This window comes from Macaca nemestrina, chromosome 7 (genome assembly GCF_043159975.1).
Source record: "Macaca nemestrina isolate mMacNem1 chromosome 7, mMacNem.hap1, whole genome shotgun sequence".
NCBI lineage: Eukaryota > Metazoa > Chordata > Mammalia > Primates > Cercopithecidae > Macaca > Macaca nemestrina.
This window is the reverse complement of record NC_092131.1, coordinates 144,138,357-144,158,125: the sequence shown is the minus strand read 5'-3', so window position 1 is coordinate 144,158,125 and position 19,769 is coordinate 144,138,357. Positions and strand designations below refer to the sequence as shown.

Here is a 19,769-nt window from a genome sequence, read left to right as displayed (position 1 = left end):
CAAAACTGACAAATGGGATCTAATTAAACTAAAGAACTTCTGCACAGCAAAAGAAAGTACCATCAGAGTAAAGAGGCAACCTACAGAATAGGAGAAAATGTTTGCAATCTACTCATCTGACAAAGGGCTAATAGCCCACTGTTGGTGGGAATGTAAGTTAGTTCAATCATTGTGGAAAACAGTGTGGCAATTCCTCAAAGACCTAGAACCAGAAATACCCTTTTACCCAGCAATCCCATTACTGAATATATACCTAAAGCAATATAAATCATTCTGTTATGAGGATACATGCATGTGTATGTTCACTGCAGCACAATTCACAATAGCAAAAACGTGGAATCAACTGAAATCCCCATCAATGACCCATTGGACAAAGAGAATGTGGTGTGTGTGTGTGTGTATGTGTGTGTGTGTGTGTGTGTGTGTATATATATATATATACACACACACACACACACACATATATACACATACACATATATATATAAATATATATATCATGAAATACTATGCAGCCATAAAAGGAATGGAATCATGTCCTTTGCAGGGACAATGGATGGAGCTGTAAGCCATTATCCTCAGCAAACTAACACAGGAACAGAAAACCAAACATTACATGTTTTCATTTATTAGGGGGAGCTGAACACACATCTACACAGGGAGGGGAACAACACACACTGGCACCTTTCTGGGGAGGAGCAGAGCAAGGCAGAACATCAGAACAAACAGTTAAGGCATGCTGGGCTTAATACCTAGGTGATGGGTTGGTAGGTGCAGCAAACCACCATGACACATGTTTACCTATGTAACAAACCTGTACATCTCACACATGGAATCCAGAACTAAAATAAAATAAAGGGCCCTAGACCTTGTAAGCTATTTGCATTTTCAGTGGATGATGAAAGATGACAACCCTAGTCTGACCTGGGGTACATGACAAACACAAGAGCTAAGCCTTCTGGGGGCACCTTCAGCTAGGGCTAACATTACCGCAGAAGTCATTCACAGCTACTAAGACCCTGCTATGAATCCCACTGAGCTTCTAGATCAGGGTTATCCTAAGACCACTTACAAAAGCCACCTTCATAATTTTTGCCATTTCCAAGAATCATCTGCTCTATCATTTACTTAATAATCTGTGTTAATTTAACTCACCTGTTCGCCTTACCACAAGGAAAATCTATGAAATAACAGGTTTCATGGGTTGGTAATATGTTCTTCTAATATTCTTCAAACCAAGTAATTAAAATTAAAAAAAAGTTTGCTTGTTTACTGCATAGAATCACCTTGAATGCTACCAGTGCTACATGAGATACTATATGGTGCTTCTCAAATTTCAATGTACACACTAAGCACCTGGAGATCTTGTGAAAATGCATGTTCTGAATCAACAGGTCTAGGATAAGACCAGAGAGTCTGCACTTCTACATGCTCCCAGATGAGGCTCATGCTTCTGATCCATAGATCACACTCTGGGTAGCAAGACCAGGAGGATAAAGGGGAGTCCATGTGTATTATGATGCCCTACGGTTGCTTTACAATTGTCTGACTTCATTTTTATTTATTGTTATTTTTTTGTCTAATAACTCTACTAATTTTCCTGAAAGGAGTATATAGTGTAGGAGAATCTGATTTGTATTTTTAAAACTTTACAATGGTTTAAAAAAGAATGAAAACAAGATATCAATTTCTGTAAAGCCTTATAATTTTCACATCTTTATCTCATTTTACACTCAAAACTCTATGAAAAAAATGAAGCAACTATCATTATCAGCATTTTATAAACAGAAAAATATGGCACAGATAAGTTAAGTCTAATGTGGTACCACTGATTAAATTGAGGCTCCTGGACTTGGATCTGGGTCTTCAGACTTCAAGTTCTTTCCCCATAAAAACATATTCATGGCTCTTGTGAGGAAGGTATTGGATTTAGATGGATAATCACAAATCACAGAATTAGAGTATAATGTCAAGAAGGATCATAAATGAGGTAAAAATAAATGAAAAGAAAAAACCCCAATGACAACTCTTTTGTGAATATGAACACAGAACACATGGAAACTTGTTAGAAAGTTATAATGAGAACACTACAGAGAAACATTCCCTGGAATAGATGAGCCCAGGACTGAGTGCCTCTCTCAGCTTTCATCTAGGCAGAGCCAACTCAAACGGGAGACAGAGTGTTAACTCTCCCTCTCATCTATACCTCAGATGGTACATAATGAGTACTCCTCTTCTCTGCCTAGAAAAAAATTAAAGAGGGGCGGTTCCACGATGGCTGAATAGGAACAGCTCGAGTCTACAGCTCCCAATGTGAGCAACGCAGAACACGGGTGATTTCTGCATTTCTAATTGAGGTACCGGGTTCATCTCACTGGAGCTTGTTAGACAGTGGGTACAGGACAGTGGGTGTAGCCCACCGAGCATGAGCCAAAGCAGGGCAAGGCATCGCCTCACCCAGGAAGCGCAAGGGGTCAGGGAATTCCCTTTCCTACCCAAGGGAAGTTGTGACAGATGGTACCTGGAAATTGGGTAACTCCCACCCTAAAACTGCACTTTTCCAATGGTCTTAGCAAACGGCACAGCAGGAGATTATATCTGGCATCTGGCTCAGAGAGTCCCATGCCCTTGGAGCCTTGTTCTTTGCTAACACAGCAGTCTGAGATCGAACTTCAAGGCAGCAGCGAGGCCGGGGGACTGCCATTGTTGAGGCTTCAGTAGGTAAACAAAGTGGCCAGGAAGCTCTAACTGGGTGAAGCCCACTGCAGCTCAAGGAAGCCTGCCTGCCTTTGTAGACTCCACCTCGGGGGTCAGGGCATAGCCAAACAAAAGGCAGCAGAAACCTGCAGACTTAAATATCTCTGACAGCTTTGAAGAGAGTAGTGGTTCTCCCAGCACAGAGTTTGAGATCTGAGAATGGACAGACTTCCTCCTCAAGTTGGTCCCTGACCTCCGAGTAGCCTAACTTGGAGGCACCCCCCAGTAGGGGCAGACTGACACCTCACATGGCCAGGTACCTTTCTGAGACGAAGCTTCCAGAGGAATGATCAAGCAGCAACATTTGCTGTTCAGCAATATTCGCTGTTCTGCAGCCTCCACTGCTAATACCCAGGCAAACAGGGTCTGGAATAGACCTCCAGCAAACTCAAACAGACCTGTAGCTGAGGGTCCTGACTGTTAGAAGGAAAACTAACAAACAGAAAGGACATCCACACCGAAACCCCATCTATACATCACCATCATCAAAGACCAAAGGTAGATAAACCTACAAAGATGGAGGAAAAACAGAGCAGAAAAGCTGAAAATTCTAAAAATCAGAGCACCTCTCCCCCTCCAAAGGAATGCAGCTCCTTGCCAGCAATGGAATAAAGCTGGACAGAGACTGGCTTTGATGAGTTGAGAGAAGAAGGCTTCAGATGATCCAACTTCTCCGAGCTAAAGGAGGAAGTTCAAACTCATCACAAAGCAGCTAAAAACCTTGAAAAAAAGATTAGACGAATGGCTAACTAGAATAACCAGTGTAGAGAAGTCCTTAACTGACCTGATGGAGCTGAAAACCATGGCAAGAGAACTACGTGACAAATGCACAAGCTTCAGTAACCAATTCGATCAACTGGAAGAAAGGGTATCAGTGACTGAAGATCAAATGAATGAAATGAAGCAAGAAGAGAAGTTTAGAGAAAAAAGAGTAAAAAGAAATGAACAAAGTCTCCAACAAATATGGGACGATGTGAAAAGACCAAATCTATGTCTGATTGGTGTACCTGAAACTGACAGGGAGAATGGAACCAAGCTGGAAACACTCCGCAGGATATTATCCAGGATAACTTCTCCAACCTAGCAAGGCAGGCCAACATTCAAATTCAGAAAATACAGAGAATGCCACAAAGATACTGCTCAAGAAGAGCAACTCCAAGACACATAATTGTCAGATTCACCAAGTTGAAATGAAGGAAAAAATGTTAAGGGCAGCCAGAGAGAAAGGTCAGGTTACCCACAAAGGGAAGCCCATCAGACTAACAGCGGATCTCTCAGCAGAAACTCTACAAGCCAGAAGAGAGTGGCGGCCAATATTCAACATTCTTAAAGAAAAGAATTTTCAACCCAGAATTTCATATCCAGCCAAACTAAGCTTCATAAGTGAAGGAGAAATAAAATCCTTTACAGACAAGCAAATGCTTAGAGATTTTGTCACCACCAGGCCTGCCCTACAAGAGCTCCTGAAGGAAGCACTAAACATGGAAAAGAACAACCAGTACCAGCCACTGCAAAAACATGCCAAACTGTAAGGACCATCAATGATAGGAAGAAATTGCATCAACTAACGAGTAAAATCACCAGCTAACATAATGACAGAATCAAATTCACACATAACAATATTAACGTTAAATGTAAATGGGCTAAATGCTCCAATTAAAAGACACAGACTGGCAAACTGGAAAAAGAGTCAAGACCCATCAGTGTGCTGTATTCAAGAGACCCATCTCACGTGCAGAGACACAGATAGGCTCAAAATAAAGGGATGAAGGAAGATCTACCAAGGAAATGGAAAACAAAAAGGCAGGGGTTGCAATCCTAGTCTCTGATAAAATAGACTTTAAACCAACAAAGATCAAAAGAGACAAAGAAGGCCACTACATAAGGGTAAGGGATCAATTCAACAAGAAGAGCTAAATATCCTAAATATATATGCACCCAATACAGGAGCACCCAGATGCATAAAGCAAGTCCTTAGACACCTACAAAGAGACTTAGATCCCCACACAATAAATAATGGGAGACTTTAACACCCCACTGTCAACATTAGACAGATCAACAAGACAGAAAGTTAACAAGGATATCCAGGAATTGAACTCAGCTCTGCATCAAGTAGACCGAATAGACATCTACAGAACTCTCCACCCCAAATCAACAGAATATACATTCTTCTCAGCACCACATCGCACTTAGTCCAAAATTGACCACATAGTTGGAAGTAAAACACTCCTCAGCAAATGTAAAAGAACAGAAATCACAACAAACTGTCTCTCAGACCACAGTGCAGTCAAACTAGAACTCAGGATTAAGAAAGTCACTCAACACTGCTCAACTACATGAAAACTGAACAACCTGCTCCTGAGTGACTACTGGGTAAATAACGAAATGAAGGCAGAAATAAAGATGTTCTTTGAAACCAATAAGAACAAAGACACAACGTACCACAATCTCTGGGACACATTTAAAGCAGTGTGTAGAGGGAAATTTATAGCACTAAATGTCCACAAGAAAAAGCAGGAAAGATCAAAACTCAACACCCTAATGTCACAATTAAAAAAACTAAAGAAGCAAGAGCAAACACATTCAAAAGCTAGCAGAAGGCAAGAAATAACTAAGATCAGAGCAGAACTGAAGGAGATAGACACACAAAATACCCTTCAAAAAAATCAGTGAATCCAGGAGCTGTTTTTTTGAAAAGATCAACAAAATTGATAGACCACCAGCAAGACTAATAAAGAAGAAAAGAGAGAAGAATCAAATAGATGCAATAAAAATGATAAAGGGGATATCACCACAGATCCCACAGAAATACAAACTACCATCAGAATACTATAAACACCTCTACGTAAATAAACTAGAAAATCTAGAAGAAATTGATACATTCTTGGACACATCCACCCTCCCAAGACTAAACCAGGAAGAAGTTGAATCCCTGAATAGACCAATAACAGGCTCTGAAATTGAGGCAATAATTTAATAGCCTACCAACGAAAAAAAGTCCAGGACCAGACGGATGCACAGCCGAACTCTACCAGAAGTACAAGGAGGAGATGGTACCATTCCTTCCGAAACTATTCCAATCAACAGAAAAAGAGGGAATCCTCCCTAACTAATTTTATGAGGCCAGCATCATCCTGATACCAAAACCTGGCAGAGACACAACAAAAAAAGAGAATTTTAGACCAATATTCCTGATGAACATGGATGCCAAAATCCTCAATAAAATACTGGCAAACCGAAAGCACACCAAAAAGCTTATCCACCATGATCAAGTGGGCTTCATCCCTGGGATGCAAGGCTGGTTCAACATATGCAAATCAATAAATGTAATCCAGCATATAAACAGAACCAAAGACAGAAACCACATGATTATCTCAATAGATGCAGAAAAGGCCTTTGACAAAATTCAACAGCCCTTCATGATAAAAACTCTTAATAAACTAGGTACTGATGGAACGTATCTCAAAATAATAAGAGCTATTTATGACAAACCCACAGCCAGTATCATACTGAATGGGCAAAAATTGGAAGCATTCCTTTTGAAAACTGGCACAAGACAGGGATGCCCTCTCTCACCACTCCTATTCAACATAGTGTTGGAAGTTCTGGCCAGGGCAATCAGGCAGGAGAAAGAAATAAAGGGTATTCAATTAGGAAAACAGGAAGTCAAATTGTCCCCGTTTGCAGATGACATGATTGTATATTTAGAAAACCCCATCATCTCAGCCCAAAATCTCCTTAAGCTGATAAGCAACTTCAGCAAAGTCTCAGGATACAAAATCAACGTGCAAAAATCACATGCATTCTTATATACCAATAACAGACAAACAGAGAGCCAAATCATGAATGAACTCCCATTCACAATTGCTTCAAAGAGAATAAAATACCTAGGAATCCAACTTACAAGGGATGTGAAGGACCTCTTCAAGAAGAATTACAAATCACTGCTCAACGAAATAAAAGGACACAAACAAATGGAAGAACATTCCATGCTCATGGGTAGGAAGATTCAGTATCGTGAAAATGGCCATACCACCCGAATTAATTTATAGATTCAATGCCATCCCCATCAAGCTACCAATGACTTTCTTCACAGAATTGGAAAAAACTACTTTAAAGTTCATATGGAACCAAAAAAGACCCCACATTGCCAAGTCAATCCTAAGGCAAAAGAACAAAGCTGGAGGCATCTTGCTATCTGACTTCAAACTATACTACAAGGCTACAGTAACCAAAACAGCATGGTACTGGTGCAAAAACAGTGATATAGACCAATGGAACAGAACAGAGCCCTTAGAAATAATACCATATATCTACAACCATCTGATCTTTGACAAACCTGACACAAACAAGAAATTGGGAAAGGATTCCCTATTTAATAAATGGTGCTAGGAAAACTGGCTAGCCATATGGAGAAAGCTTAAACTGGATCCCTTCCTTACACCTTATACAAAAATTAATTCAAGATGGACTGAAGACTGAAATGTTAGACCTAAAACCATAAAAACCCTAGAAGAAAACCTAGGCAGTACCATTCAAGACATAGGCATGGGCAAGTACTTCATGTCTAAAACTCCAAAAGCAATGGCAACAAAAGCCAAAATTGACAAATGGGATCTACTAAAGAACTTCTGCACGGCAAAAGAAACTACCATCAGAGTGAACAGGCAACCTACAGAATGGGAGAAAATTTTTGCAATCTACTCCTCTGACAAAGGGCTAATATCCAGAATCTACAAAGAACTCAAACAAATTTACAAGAAAAAAACAACCTCTTCAGAAAGTGGGCAAAGCATATGAACAGACACTTCTCAAAAGAAGACATTTATGCAGCCAACAGACACATGAAAAAATGCTCAGTATCACTGGCCATGAGAAAAACACAAATTAAAACCACAATGAGATACCATCTCACACTAGTTAGAATGGCAATCATTAAAAAGTCAGGAAACAATAGGTGCTGGAGAGGATGTGGAGACATAGGAACACTTTTATACTGTTCATGGGAGTGTCAACTAGTTCAACCATTGTGGAAGACAGTGTGGAGATTCCTCAAGGATCTAGAACTAGAAATACCATTTGACCCAGCCATCCCATTACTGAGTATACACCCAAAGGAGTATAAATCATGCTGCTATAAAGACACATGCACACGTATGTTTACTGCAGCACTACTCACAATAGCAAAGACTTGGAACCAACCCAAATGTCCATCAATGATAGACTGGATTAAGAAAATGTGGCACATATACACCATGGAATACTATGCAGCCATAAAAAACGATGAGTTCATGTCCTTTGTAGGACATGGATGCAGCTGGGAACCATCATTCTGAGCAAACTATCACAAGGACAGAAAACCAAACACCACATGTTCTCACTTATAGGTGGGAAGTGAACAATGAGAACACTTGGACAAAGGAAGGGGAACATCACACACCAGGGTCTGTCGTGGGGTAGGGGGAGGGGGGAGGGATAACATTAGGAGATATACCTAATGTAAATGACGAGTTAAGGGTGCAGCACACCAACATGGCACATGTATACATATGTAACAAACCTGCATGTTGTGCACATATACCCTAGAACTTGAAGTGTAATTTAAAAAAGAAAAAAATTAAAGCGACTTTTCCATCTTTTATGCTAACAACGCTCTCTCAATACAGCAGGATGACTTAAAAGGTTCTTTCATTTCGCTAGCTTTGTGCTGTAAGCTCAACAGCCTGATATAAAAACAGTCTCCACCCAAATTCAGATACTCCATTGTAGGCTATGAATGGTTTTGTGTCTTCTTACCAAACCTGAGAGATTACAGAGAGCGCTCAGACTCAGCATAAAAAAGGATTGCATTTGATGAGGACATCAGAAAATGTTCTGGATACCACATTCTAGGTCAACAAGTTACAACATAACTATGATGGAGAAAGCTAAATAGGAGATGAGAGATAAAAACAAATATTAAATCACATATGTAGGACTTTTGATCTCTGTCTCTTTTCCCTTTCACTCAGAAGGTAAAACAGAGAATAATAGATATTGCTCTTAAAGGGGGGTTATTTTAAGACCCAGTCAGAGATAACTTTTCTGACGAGTTTTGATACCTGGGTGCTTTTAATGGCCCAAGAGTAGTTTACAACTTATGAAAAATATAAAAATATCACAATTAAATACTTCATTATGCTATGAATTTGGCAGAGCTGTGAATTAAATTTTACTGAGCATGTGTGCATTGAGCCATTTTTGTAATTATATTAAGAAAAGCCTTAGATGCTTTTCTTAATATAGATGAACAGTACAATAAGCCTCTTCTATATTTGTGAACTACTGAGCCACTGTTCTATGGTTTTTGATGGGGGTCTATCAAACTACACAGAAGAGACAGCAATATTTAGTTAATTGGAAAAATTTAATTATTTGGATAACTCATTCAAGGCAAACATTACTTCTTGAATCAGATTTTATAGTTGCCAAAAGAAAATTGACAGAATTTTTAGTCTCATAAAAATATCTAGCATTGGCACATTCTATATATTAATATAAACTAGAGTGAGTATGATTAAGCAATCTGTAGTGATAAAATCAGAAGAATCTGAAATGTGCCAGAAATTGAGAAATTTGTCAAACATGGACCTCAAGAAATAGCTTTCAATTATAACACTAAGAACACTACAAGAACCATAGCAAATTTTATATACCTAGTAACAATGAAAATGATTTTATTCAATAGCATAAAAATCTGTAACACAATTCAGCGAATGAAGGTCATCTTCCAATCTCTAATTTGTGTACAGAATTACCTTTCAAGGAGCTGACAATCTTTGATGAGCAAGTATTAAAAAATGAGAAGATTACATTGAACTATTCCATTATGTATGTACTGTAGCAGATTCCCATCATGTTGACATTGAACAGACCTCACCGAACATTTTATAACTACGATGATAAACTCTATAAATGCCTATACAAACGCTGAAACCATATGTTAGTATGAAGTGTAATGATGCTTTTCTTCCCAGAAGTCTGCTGGTGGTTTCTAAGAAGTTAGATTATGTTCCTGAGTCTGTTATGAAGATAGCTTAGCTCTACGACTATTCTACTACATGATCTTAACAAAAGTTAGTTTACTTCTCTGGACCTTCTCTGTAAAATGAGGAGATCAGCCTTAGGGATCCCTGAGGTCCTTTTCAGCTTCAACCTCTTAAAGAGGTTCATGGCCTCCTGTCACAACCAATTCAGGTCCCATTAACAAGCAAGCCCTGGTTGTTCTTAGGTGGGCAGAGCAAATCGCCCCTCACTCTTATTCTGATAGAACAAGAAGATTTCAGCTTTCACCCTATGCATTTGTTGTTAATGACAATAAACCGATCAAGCTGATTCAAGGCAAAATCTTAGGATCTGAATCAATATCTTTGTGTATTTGTATCCTACTCTTTAGTTTAACAGGTGAAACTGGAAGAGAGTGAAATGGATAATTATATATGACCTGGGTAGTGTTTAACCTTTTCTATATGCTAATATATCATAAGTCCATTTTAATGTCAGAATTCAGCTTAAAACGTGGACATTTTTTTCTGCTTACATAAAATCAAAATCAACACTTGCTACAGAGAAAAACCTAAGGCAATACAAATTAACTTCTATTTCTCCCTAAGTAAATGAAAAACAAGCTTTGATCCTTCCCTCATCACTAAGAGGTTGTAGATGTGAGAGGAGAAGAGGATTTGAATACTGGTTAAAATACTCAAAATGGGGAAAACAGTACTTTTCTTTAGGGCTGCTATAACATTAGCGATAATGTAACAGGTAAAAAGTGTTCCATGGGTCATAGTAATGATTATTATTTATCATCATAATTAGGCACTGCCATCGTAAAAGGGTCAAGGCATAGGATTTATGGTCACAGACAATGGCTCCATTGGGTACCATGGCAGGAAATAATGGATAGTGTTCTAAAGGAAACAACATCAAGACTCTTGTGAATCAAACTAGTATGGCATAATTGTGCAGTAACATCCAGCTGTGGGCCTTGAGTGGAACAGAATGAAGAGTGGTGGAAGAAATTTCCAATTCAGAGAGAGAAGCAGCCACCCAGTTCATTGCTGAAAAGTGGTCATCAGATAACCCTTTTCTCTCCTTCCCAAATATTCTAGTTGAAGGCTACCCTTTATGGGTAGAAATTAAGCAGGCATTTGCCCTCTCTATTATTCATTTGTAGTCAAAGTGAAGGCTATCCTTTATGGGAAGAAATTAAGCAAGTACTTGCTCTCTCCAAGTGATTATCCATTTGTAGTAAAAGTGCTCTAAAATGCAATTTATCAAATAGATTCAAGGGGTGTATGTGCAGATTTGCTACATGGATATATTGTACAACTATGAGGTTTGGGCTCTAGTGGGCCCGTCACCAGAACAGTCAACGTGGTACCAAACGGGTAGTCTTCAACCCTCAGCCCCCTCTCACTCTCCCTCCTTTCGAAGGCCCCAATGTCTATTATGTCTCTCTGTATGTTCATGTTTACCCACTGCTTAGCTCTCCCTTATAGGTGAGAATATGTGGTATTTGCTTTCTGTTTCTGGGTTATTTCACTTAGTATAATGGCCTCCAACCCCACTCCTGTTGCTGAAAAGACATGATTTCATAATTTTTATGGCTGTTTAGTATCCCATGATGTGTATGTATCTTTTTTATCCAATCATCCATTGAATGCACTTAGGTTCATTTTATTTACAACAGCCCCCCAAAATACCTAAGAATATTTAATTAAGGAGGTGAGAGATCTCTACAAGGAGAACTACAAAACACTGATGAAAAAAATCACAGTTGACACAAATGGAAAAAATATCCCACGTTCAAGGATTAGAAGACTCAATATTGTTAAAAAGACCATACTGTCCAAAGCAATATACAGATTTGATGCAATTCCTAAAATGTAATTTTCATCAAGGCACTCATATATTTAAAATAATCTGGTGACTCACTATTGCCCACAGAATAAAACTTGTAGTATGGCTGACCCAGACGCAGAGCCCTACTGTCTTTTTTATCTGCCTATACTTTCAGATCCACTAACACATGGTACTCTCCTCCCTTCATGCTTTGTTCCAGCTATTCCCACTGCCTGTGATGTCCCTGTCTCCATCTTCACTTAACTTGTCCTTCAAGGTTATCACTTAGACATCCCACCACCTTTTCCAGAAGGCTTTAATACTAGGAGATGTCTCTCCTATGGTGTCCCACCAAATTCCATGCTTTCTTATCTAAATATATCACACTATATTGCAGTTGCTTGTCTACTTGTTTTTCTTACTGTCCTATAAACATCTTAGTTATTTGCCTTTGTAACCCCAATGCCTGATACAAGAGCTGAAATATAGCAGGTGCTAAAAAAAAATCTGTTGAATGGAGAAATGGGTGAATGAGTAAGAGATCAAAGTTGATGCCACAGAAAGGAGGTAAAGGAAAATCCCTTCCAGTTACAAGATACCTTTCCCTAGTCTTCCCAAATGGGAATGAGTGAAAGAGATAATGGTGTATTTCTTCCCATTCTTTTTGGTTGTTTAGTGTTAGAGATGTTATGCTGGATGAACCATGGAGTATAATTCAATGTTGCAAAGCAGTCTTACATTTAAAAATTTAACAACAAAAAAACACATTTCAGGTTCTTTTTTATGGGTGACCAAACAAAACTGTGTGATTATCTCTGACACTCACTACGAAAGCCCCCTTTACCCATATGAATAGGATCTAGGCAGGTAGATCCACACCTTAAGTGTTCCAGAACATTTAAGCCTCATAAATGCTATCTTGAAAAAAGTAGGCTCTAGATACAGTTGATGTTCATTATTTGTGGATTCCGTATTTAAGAACTTGCCTACTTTCTAAAATTTATTTGTAACCCAACAAAAAGTATGGAGTGTTCTCAGTCATTTATGGGCATGTATATCCCAAGCAGGGTTTTTTTTTTTTTTTAAAAATTTCAATAGTTTTGGGAGTACAGGTGGTGTTTGGTTACATGGATAAGTTCTTTAGTGGTGATTTCCAAGATTTTGGTGCATCTGTCACCTGAGTAGTGTACAGTGTACCCAATATGAAGTCTTTTATCACTCACCCCACTCCCATCCTTCCCTAAAGTCCACTGTATCATTCTTATGCCTTTGCATCCTCATAGCTTACCACTTACTTAGAAGTGAGAACACATGATATTTGGTTTTCCATTCCTAAGTTACTTCACTTAGAATAATGGCCTCCAGCTCCATCCCAGATGCTGCAAAGGCCATTAATTCATTCTGTTTTATGTCAGAGTAGTAGACCATGGTGCATTTATACCACATCTTCTTTCTCTACTTATTGGCTGATGTGCAGTTAGCCATTATTTTTGCAGTTTCCATTCGTACTGCTACAGACATGCATGTGCATGTGTCTTTTTCCTATAATGACTTATTTTCCCTGGATAGCAATCCAGGGATTGCTGGACCAAATGGTAGTTCTACTTCTAGTTCTTTAAGGAATCTCCATACTGTTTTCCATAGTGATTGTACTAGTTTATAGTCCCAACCAGCAGTGTAAAAGTGTTCCCTCTCACCACATCCATGCCAACGTCTTTTTTTTTTTTTAATTTTTAAATTATGGACTTTTTTTTTTTTTTTTTTTTGCAGTAGTGAGGTGGTTCCATTGTGGTTTTAATTTGCATTTCCCCAAAGCAGGGAAAATTTTGAGTCACCTGATGCACATATTCTCAGCTGAGGTTGAACGAGGTGACACTTTGCCTTCTTGCTTCAGCTCTTTTATTGTTTAAAAAAAAAAAGTGTCCTTTTTGTGGTCTGTTTAGTGCCACATTTTTCATATTTTTGTGCCTTTTGTTCATGATTTTGCTGTTTAAAATGGCCCCTAAGCATAGTGTTGAGTGCTGTCTAGTGTTCCTAAGTGCAAGAAGGCTGTGATGTGCCTTACAGACAAAATACATGTGTCACACAAGCTTCATTCAGGCATCAGTTATAGTACTTTTGTCTGGCTGGTCATGAGTTAAGAATTCATAAATCAACAATATATATTAAACAAAGGATCTTTCAACAGAAAAACATAAAACAAGGCCATGCTCTGATCAGTGGACAAGAATGTTGTGATAAGAAGCTTGCGGGAACCTAACCTTTTATTTCCCCTAGGAGCAATAGTTCAGTATTTGCTAATTCAGTGTTCACGACTTTATAAAACATAACTACCATGAATGATGAGAATAAACTGTATATTATTATAAAAATCTGCACAGAGGTAAAGACATCACCAGGGCCACCTTCCTGCCTTGCTGAACCAATCTCCATAAGAAGACAACTTATCATGGCTTAGACAGAAAAACGCTTAGGTTTGAATCTCAGATCTCCCACTTACTAGCCACATGACCTTCAAGACATTAAACCCTTAGAGTCTTATTTTCTTAGATGTAAAATGGGTAAAATACCATTTAAAATCCAGACTATCTCATCAGATCACGCACAGAATCACATACATATTGTACATGCAAGGATGTTTTATACTTTTAAATTCTATGTAAATATAAAGTACATTATTTCTTTATAATTCTAAACATAAAATTAGGTTGTTTGCAGGAAAATGTATGTAGCACTATAAAGATCTCATGGTTAAAAACTAATGGACTTTCTATATTCCAGACTTCACTGTGAAAAAAACAAAAAAGCCAAGTATGCAGAGACAAAATGAAAATGAAGCTGATGTTAAATTATGGAGTTACAAAAGACAAATACAAATTGATTAATTTACTGAACAAATCTGAGAATAAGTGAATAATTATGATTATGATACCCCTTTCTGTGATCTTCTCCTGTGACTCCCCTGACTTAGTCCAGCTACATTCACTAAGTACTAGACTAGCCAAAGATATTGTTGGCTGAATTCTAAGTGACCTCTAGGCAAACCCAAATGTATCTAAAACTGGAACAGAGAGGAAAGCTGCGAAGTTAGCCTCTACCTCCATCCTTCCCTCATCTGTTTGACATACCATGGAGAGAGCTCTTATGACCCAAACTTCAGCCTCCTGGGAATTCTGCCTACAGGCCTGATGACAGGTAGAGTCCCTCATCCCAGTATGCCTCTAAATGCACTTTCAGAAAAACTTTTTGGTTTTGGGCAACAAAAAGTCACTAAGAGTTTAAGAGAATTCCACATTTTTTTTCCTTCATTGGCTGAACAATAGTTAATGAGTAAAGCTGGGAAAGACTACTGTGAGAGCCTTTCCTATGCCCTGTATTTCTAACTTGTAGATGAGCATCCACAGGATTGCCAAAAAGCATCAGATGAAAACAGTAAGGCTTATGGGCCAACCACCTCTACTGCCAGATCAAGTTACATTAAAGCTTCAAACATAATCAGGAATGCCAATCAATATTTAGCTTTATCTAATCAGGATCTTCCCTTCTGAGGAAGTAAAAGAAAACCAAGATACTATTAGGCCAAATAGAGATCTATGTGCATTGCCTTCTGCTTCACAATCTTCTTCAGAGCTTTGTAAATAGTTTGAAAAGATATTTAAATGCATAAAACATATCTGTTGTTTTAATAATGAAATGGCAGGTGGGGTGGGGCCAAGAAACAAAACACAACTAGGGACTTTGAGCTTGTTAATTTACGTTCTCTACTGATATAGGACAGGCCCACCTAAAAAGAGTGACATGTGTCCCATTGTTAACAAAGGTTTTAATTCTTACGCCCTGTACTAGGTATGCTCATAACGAATAGTGACTTTTTACCTTACTTAGGACATCCCCACATTCTGCAAGTGATGCTGGAGAACAACTGTTCTATAATATCCTTAGAGTCAGAACTGAACTAAGATTCGGACTTTCCCCAAGAGCAATCTTCTCCATCCTTTTCAGTCAGCTGAACAAGGGAAAAACCTCTGGATGGAAAGGAAAAGCCCCTGTGATCAGAAACCCGTTTTCTAAAACTAACATTCCACGTCATCATCATTTGTGGGGGCGATGTAAAAAATAATCCTTGGAAGTCTTGTCTCTAAACCTCCATTCTCACTGTATATTATTCTTCCCTTGTCATACCACACCTACACGAGGCATCACAACAGCCACCTAACTTGGTTCTGCTGTGTCCTCTCCTTGCTACTCAATGCAGAGGACGAGCAGCTGGTTAGACATGCAGAGTCTCAGGTCCCATCCCAGACCTTTTCAGTCAAAAACTGCACTTGAAGAAGACCCTCGATGATTTATGCATACATTAAATTTGGGAAGCACTGTTCCCAGCCATCCACACTATTGGCCAAACCACTCCCTTTTTTAGTAAATCAATACTGCTCAGCCTGGCTAGGAAGGCCCAAAAAAAGACACTTCAAAGTCCTCAGCATTACTTTCCACTCCTGTTACTATGCACTCTCCATGAAAAGCAGACTGCCTTCTGGAGAACACAGGTAGAGCACCTGGCACAGTGCTAAGTAGCATCTAGCATCCACTCAGTAAATGTGTATTTCCTTTCCTTATGTCTATTCACCATGCCCTATCTCTTTCAGTCCATCCCTTTCCTATAAGGATATCTCTTCCTCCTAGGCTCTATTTTGAATTCTCCAGTGAAGCGGTTACAAGCCTAGGTTCTAACGTCAAAGTTTTAGCTCTAAAACTTATTTACTCTGTGAATTAGGAAGACTAATTTTACTTTACCAGACCTCTTTCCACTTTTGTAAACTGAAGATGTTTATAACAGTGCCTTTCTCTTGGGGTTGCTGTGAAAGCACTCAAATGGTATTAGCTATCACTAGTATTCAAGCACAGATCAACATCTCTTCACTGACCGCTTTAGTTGCTTTAGTCTTGGATACTTTTCCTCTCATTTAAACAGCTACAGCACTGACAGGTGAAGCACATAACTTAGCACCCAATTATAATATTCCTAAAGGGGCCTTTAAGTTTTTTGTTTTGTTGGTTCTGTCATCTAACGTGAATCTTAATAATAAAAAGGGTTAGGATTACTGTTGTTTTTAGATTATGAAAGTAATTCATGGCCATTCGAGAAATATAGAAAGTAGAGAAAAATATAAAAAAGAAACTGAAAATCAGGCATAATCTCACCAGAGACAACTGTTAACATTTAAGAGTATTTCCTTCCAATGAGTAGATCTTAAGTTTCAGGAGGGCAAGGAGCAAGCCTTAACCTTGTTGGAATTTTCCTTGACTTCCCTCCATCCAATAATGCCCCCTTCATACCTACACCAGCACCTCATCTAGCACAATGCTGACCACTTACCAGCTGACAAATACATACCTGTTCCTTAGATGAATGAAGTGGCATGCCCCTATACTTATATGTGGACTATCTATAGAAAAAGGGACGCTGTCAGAGTCAGTGACATAATTTGGTTGGTTCTTCACTCAGTTCTAACTGCTGTAAGAGTGCTCATATCTGTATTCTATGTGACTACTGTTTGTGTTTGGTAGCCAAAGTGCATTTCTGGTGGTCTCATTTTCCTTTTCAACATACTCTGATTTTACATACCTACAGGAATGGTCATCCCATGAATTTTATCAGCCCAGCCTGCGTAATATCGAAGGGTTTTGATGACGCCCTGCAAATCCACATAAAAAGCTTGCAGGAATGGTTTGCCACCATTTAGGGATTCCATGGTCTGTTGGAAAAGAAATGGAGAGATATTAAGTCCCCAGAACTTTCCAGTGATACACTAATTTCTAGAGCAGAAGAAAAAAGGAAGAGACAGAATACAAATGAATATGGAGATGCATACCTGGTCAAATAAATCTTTTTATTTATTCTCAAATAAAAAAATTTCTAGTACTGTCAGTTTGGTTTAGTTCCTAGTACAAATCACAATGAGTATGTATGTGCATGTTCCTGTGCCTGTGTGCTTCCAGTAACCACTATCCAAATATATTAACACAATATTTATTTAATGATAAAGAAATGTTCTGCTTGTCAAAACAGCTTCCGTTATATTAATGATCAGAGCTCATTGGGGATTTTTTGGCGTCTATACCAGTAATATGAATCCATAAAGAGGAGCAGAAACATGGGCTCTTTATGCAACTGATGAGAATAGAAAGTGTTCTCCACAGCTGCCAAGACCCCTGCTGAGAAATGGAATATCCACAGTGCACAGCAAGTTTATTTATTACTACCAAATAAACAAGAACTCCTCTAGGGAAGCCCAGATGTTAACAACTTAAAGGCTGGTTTTTTGTAAACATTTACGTTAACAACCATTACCTATTAAGAGTGAAATATCTGCTCCATTTAATAAAAATAGCAATATTGAACTGCTTTACATTGTAAACATTATTATTTTAACGACATGTTCCTGAACTGGCTAAGTCTGTAACAAAAACAATGAAAAATGAATACGCTGAAATGAGAAGAGTATTTTGACTTGAGAAGTATTAAAGGTGTTACAAGTTCAACAAATGAAATAAACAAAAACATGTTTGTAATTTTCTTTTTTCCCTACAAGTATATTTCGTAGGACATACTGGTGTGAAAATTATTTCATCTCTGACAAAGCTAAAATTAAAATATTATCCAATCAATGAGATGAAAATACTATGACTTCCAGTACAATTTATGTACTTAGTATGTGTATAAAATGAAACTTATTTAAAAATATCATGTTACTTATCACTGTATATTGGCTCACCCTTAAAAAATAGAATCAAACTATTTCCTAGTACTTTTTAGAACATGTATATGTTTACAAGATCGGCATTACATTCTCTGTACAGCTAGCACAGCACCAAAATCTACACAGCATAGAGTGAATAATGTCAATAACCAGAATTTGGGTTGCCTAAATGGTCCCTGTGAGCGGCTGACAACAGTCAAATCCACTGAGAATTGCCAGCTCTAGGTCTATTTTCAACTGTGTTTACGTTGGATGCAGTATTAACTTCAGTTTTCCAGTCAGGAGCTCCCCTTTCTTCCACAGGCTACCTTTTACTAAAACTCACTTTTCTCATAGCTTGAGAGTGTTTAAAAGCAGGAATCTCATTTAGGTGTGGTAGGAAAAAAGACTTGATCAGTGGGACACAGAGAAGAAAAAGAAAGGCATTTGAGTTTTATTATATGAAAATGTAACTGCAGAAATTAATCATCTTCTAGTATGGTGTTAATCCAATACTATAGATACCATATATCTTTAGCTCAAATAAACAGTCATTTATTGGCCACCTATGTGCCCTCATTTGCCATTTATGTGCTAAGAACCATGCTAGGATTACCAAAAAAAAAAGGTAAAATACAAGTTCAATTCTCAAGAAAATGATAATCCAGTGAAGAGACAAGTATAAAAATAGCATTCTCTAATGTGTCCCAAAACACTTGGTTTTGCATGATATTGGTATGTTAGCCAGAAAAATGGTGATGAGGCTCAAATAAGCTTGAGAAGCATTTAGTAGGCTTTTCCTGAGCCTTTAATATGCCCAGTGTCTTGCGAATCTGCAAAGAGTTTCTTCATCATGAAACACCTTTTTCACAGTATGTATAAACACCTCATTGGAACAGTATTCCCTAGAGTGCCAGATTAGAAAATGTTTTTATATACAAATAAATGGTATATATAGCTAGAATCCCAAACCATTTCCATAAAGGAATCATTTTGTTCCTATACTATCAACAGATTCCTGAGGGGGATGGTAGAAGGGAAGAACTATGGTAGGAGGGACACTGACAAAGGGAAAAAAAATGCTTTCTTCCCTGAAAGCAAGCCCAATAATGACCTATTTTCCCAAGTAGGGGGAAGGATATAGTACTAATGGCTTGAATGTCCTGACTGAACAAGGAAACCCTAAATACTCATTGATCCTAGGTGGAGATCCCAAGTATATAGTGCATACATTCCTAAATGGTTCCAGTTTCCAAAGTTTATATTCTCTAAGAAATTGAATTTTATTTTAAAAACAGCAACAACAACAAAACCCATTAGGGCAGGAGAAGTTCCTTATGTGAGGAAAATCACTGTTTTAGTGAAAGTAAGTTGCTGCCTCCTGCTGTC

At 38.3% G+C, this 19,769-nt stretch overlaps 1 protein-coding gene across 2 annotated transcripts in view; it reads right to left on the bottom strand.

The window, feature by feature from the left end:
- Positions 1-19,769, bottom strand: part of LOC105489670 (aldehyde dehydrogenase 1 family member A2) — a 116,599-nt gene that overhangs the window by 45,962 nt on the left and 50,868 nt on the right. For both annotated transcript variants that reach the window (XM_011754669.3, XM_071066787.1), the window contains exon 4: positions 17,267-17,396. In XM_011754669.3, the coding sequence (XP_011752971.1) occupies positions 17,267-17,396 (130 nt within the window). The remainder of the gene's footprint in view (positions 1-17,266; positions 17,397-19,769) is intronic.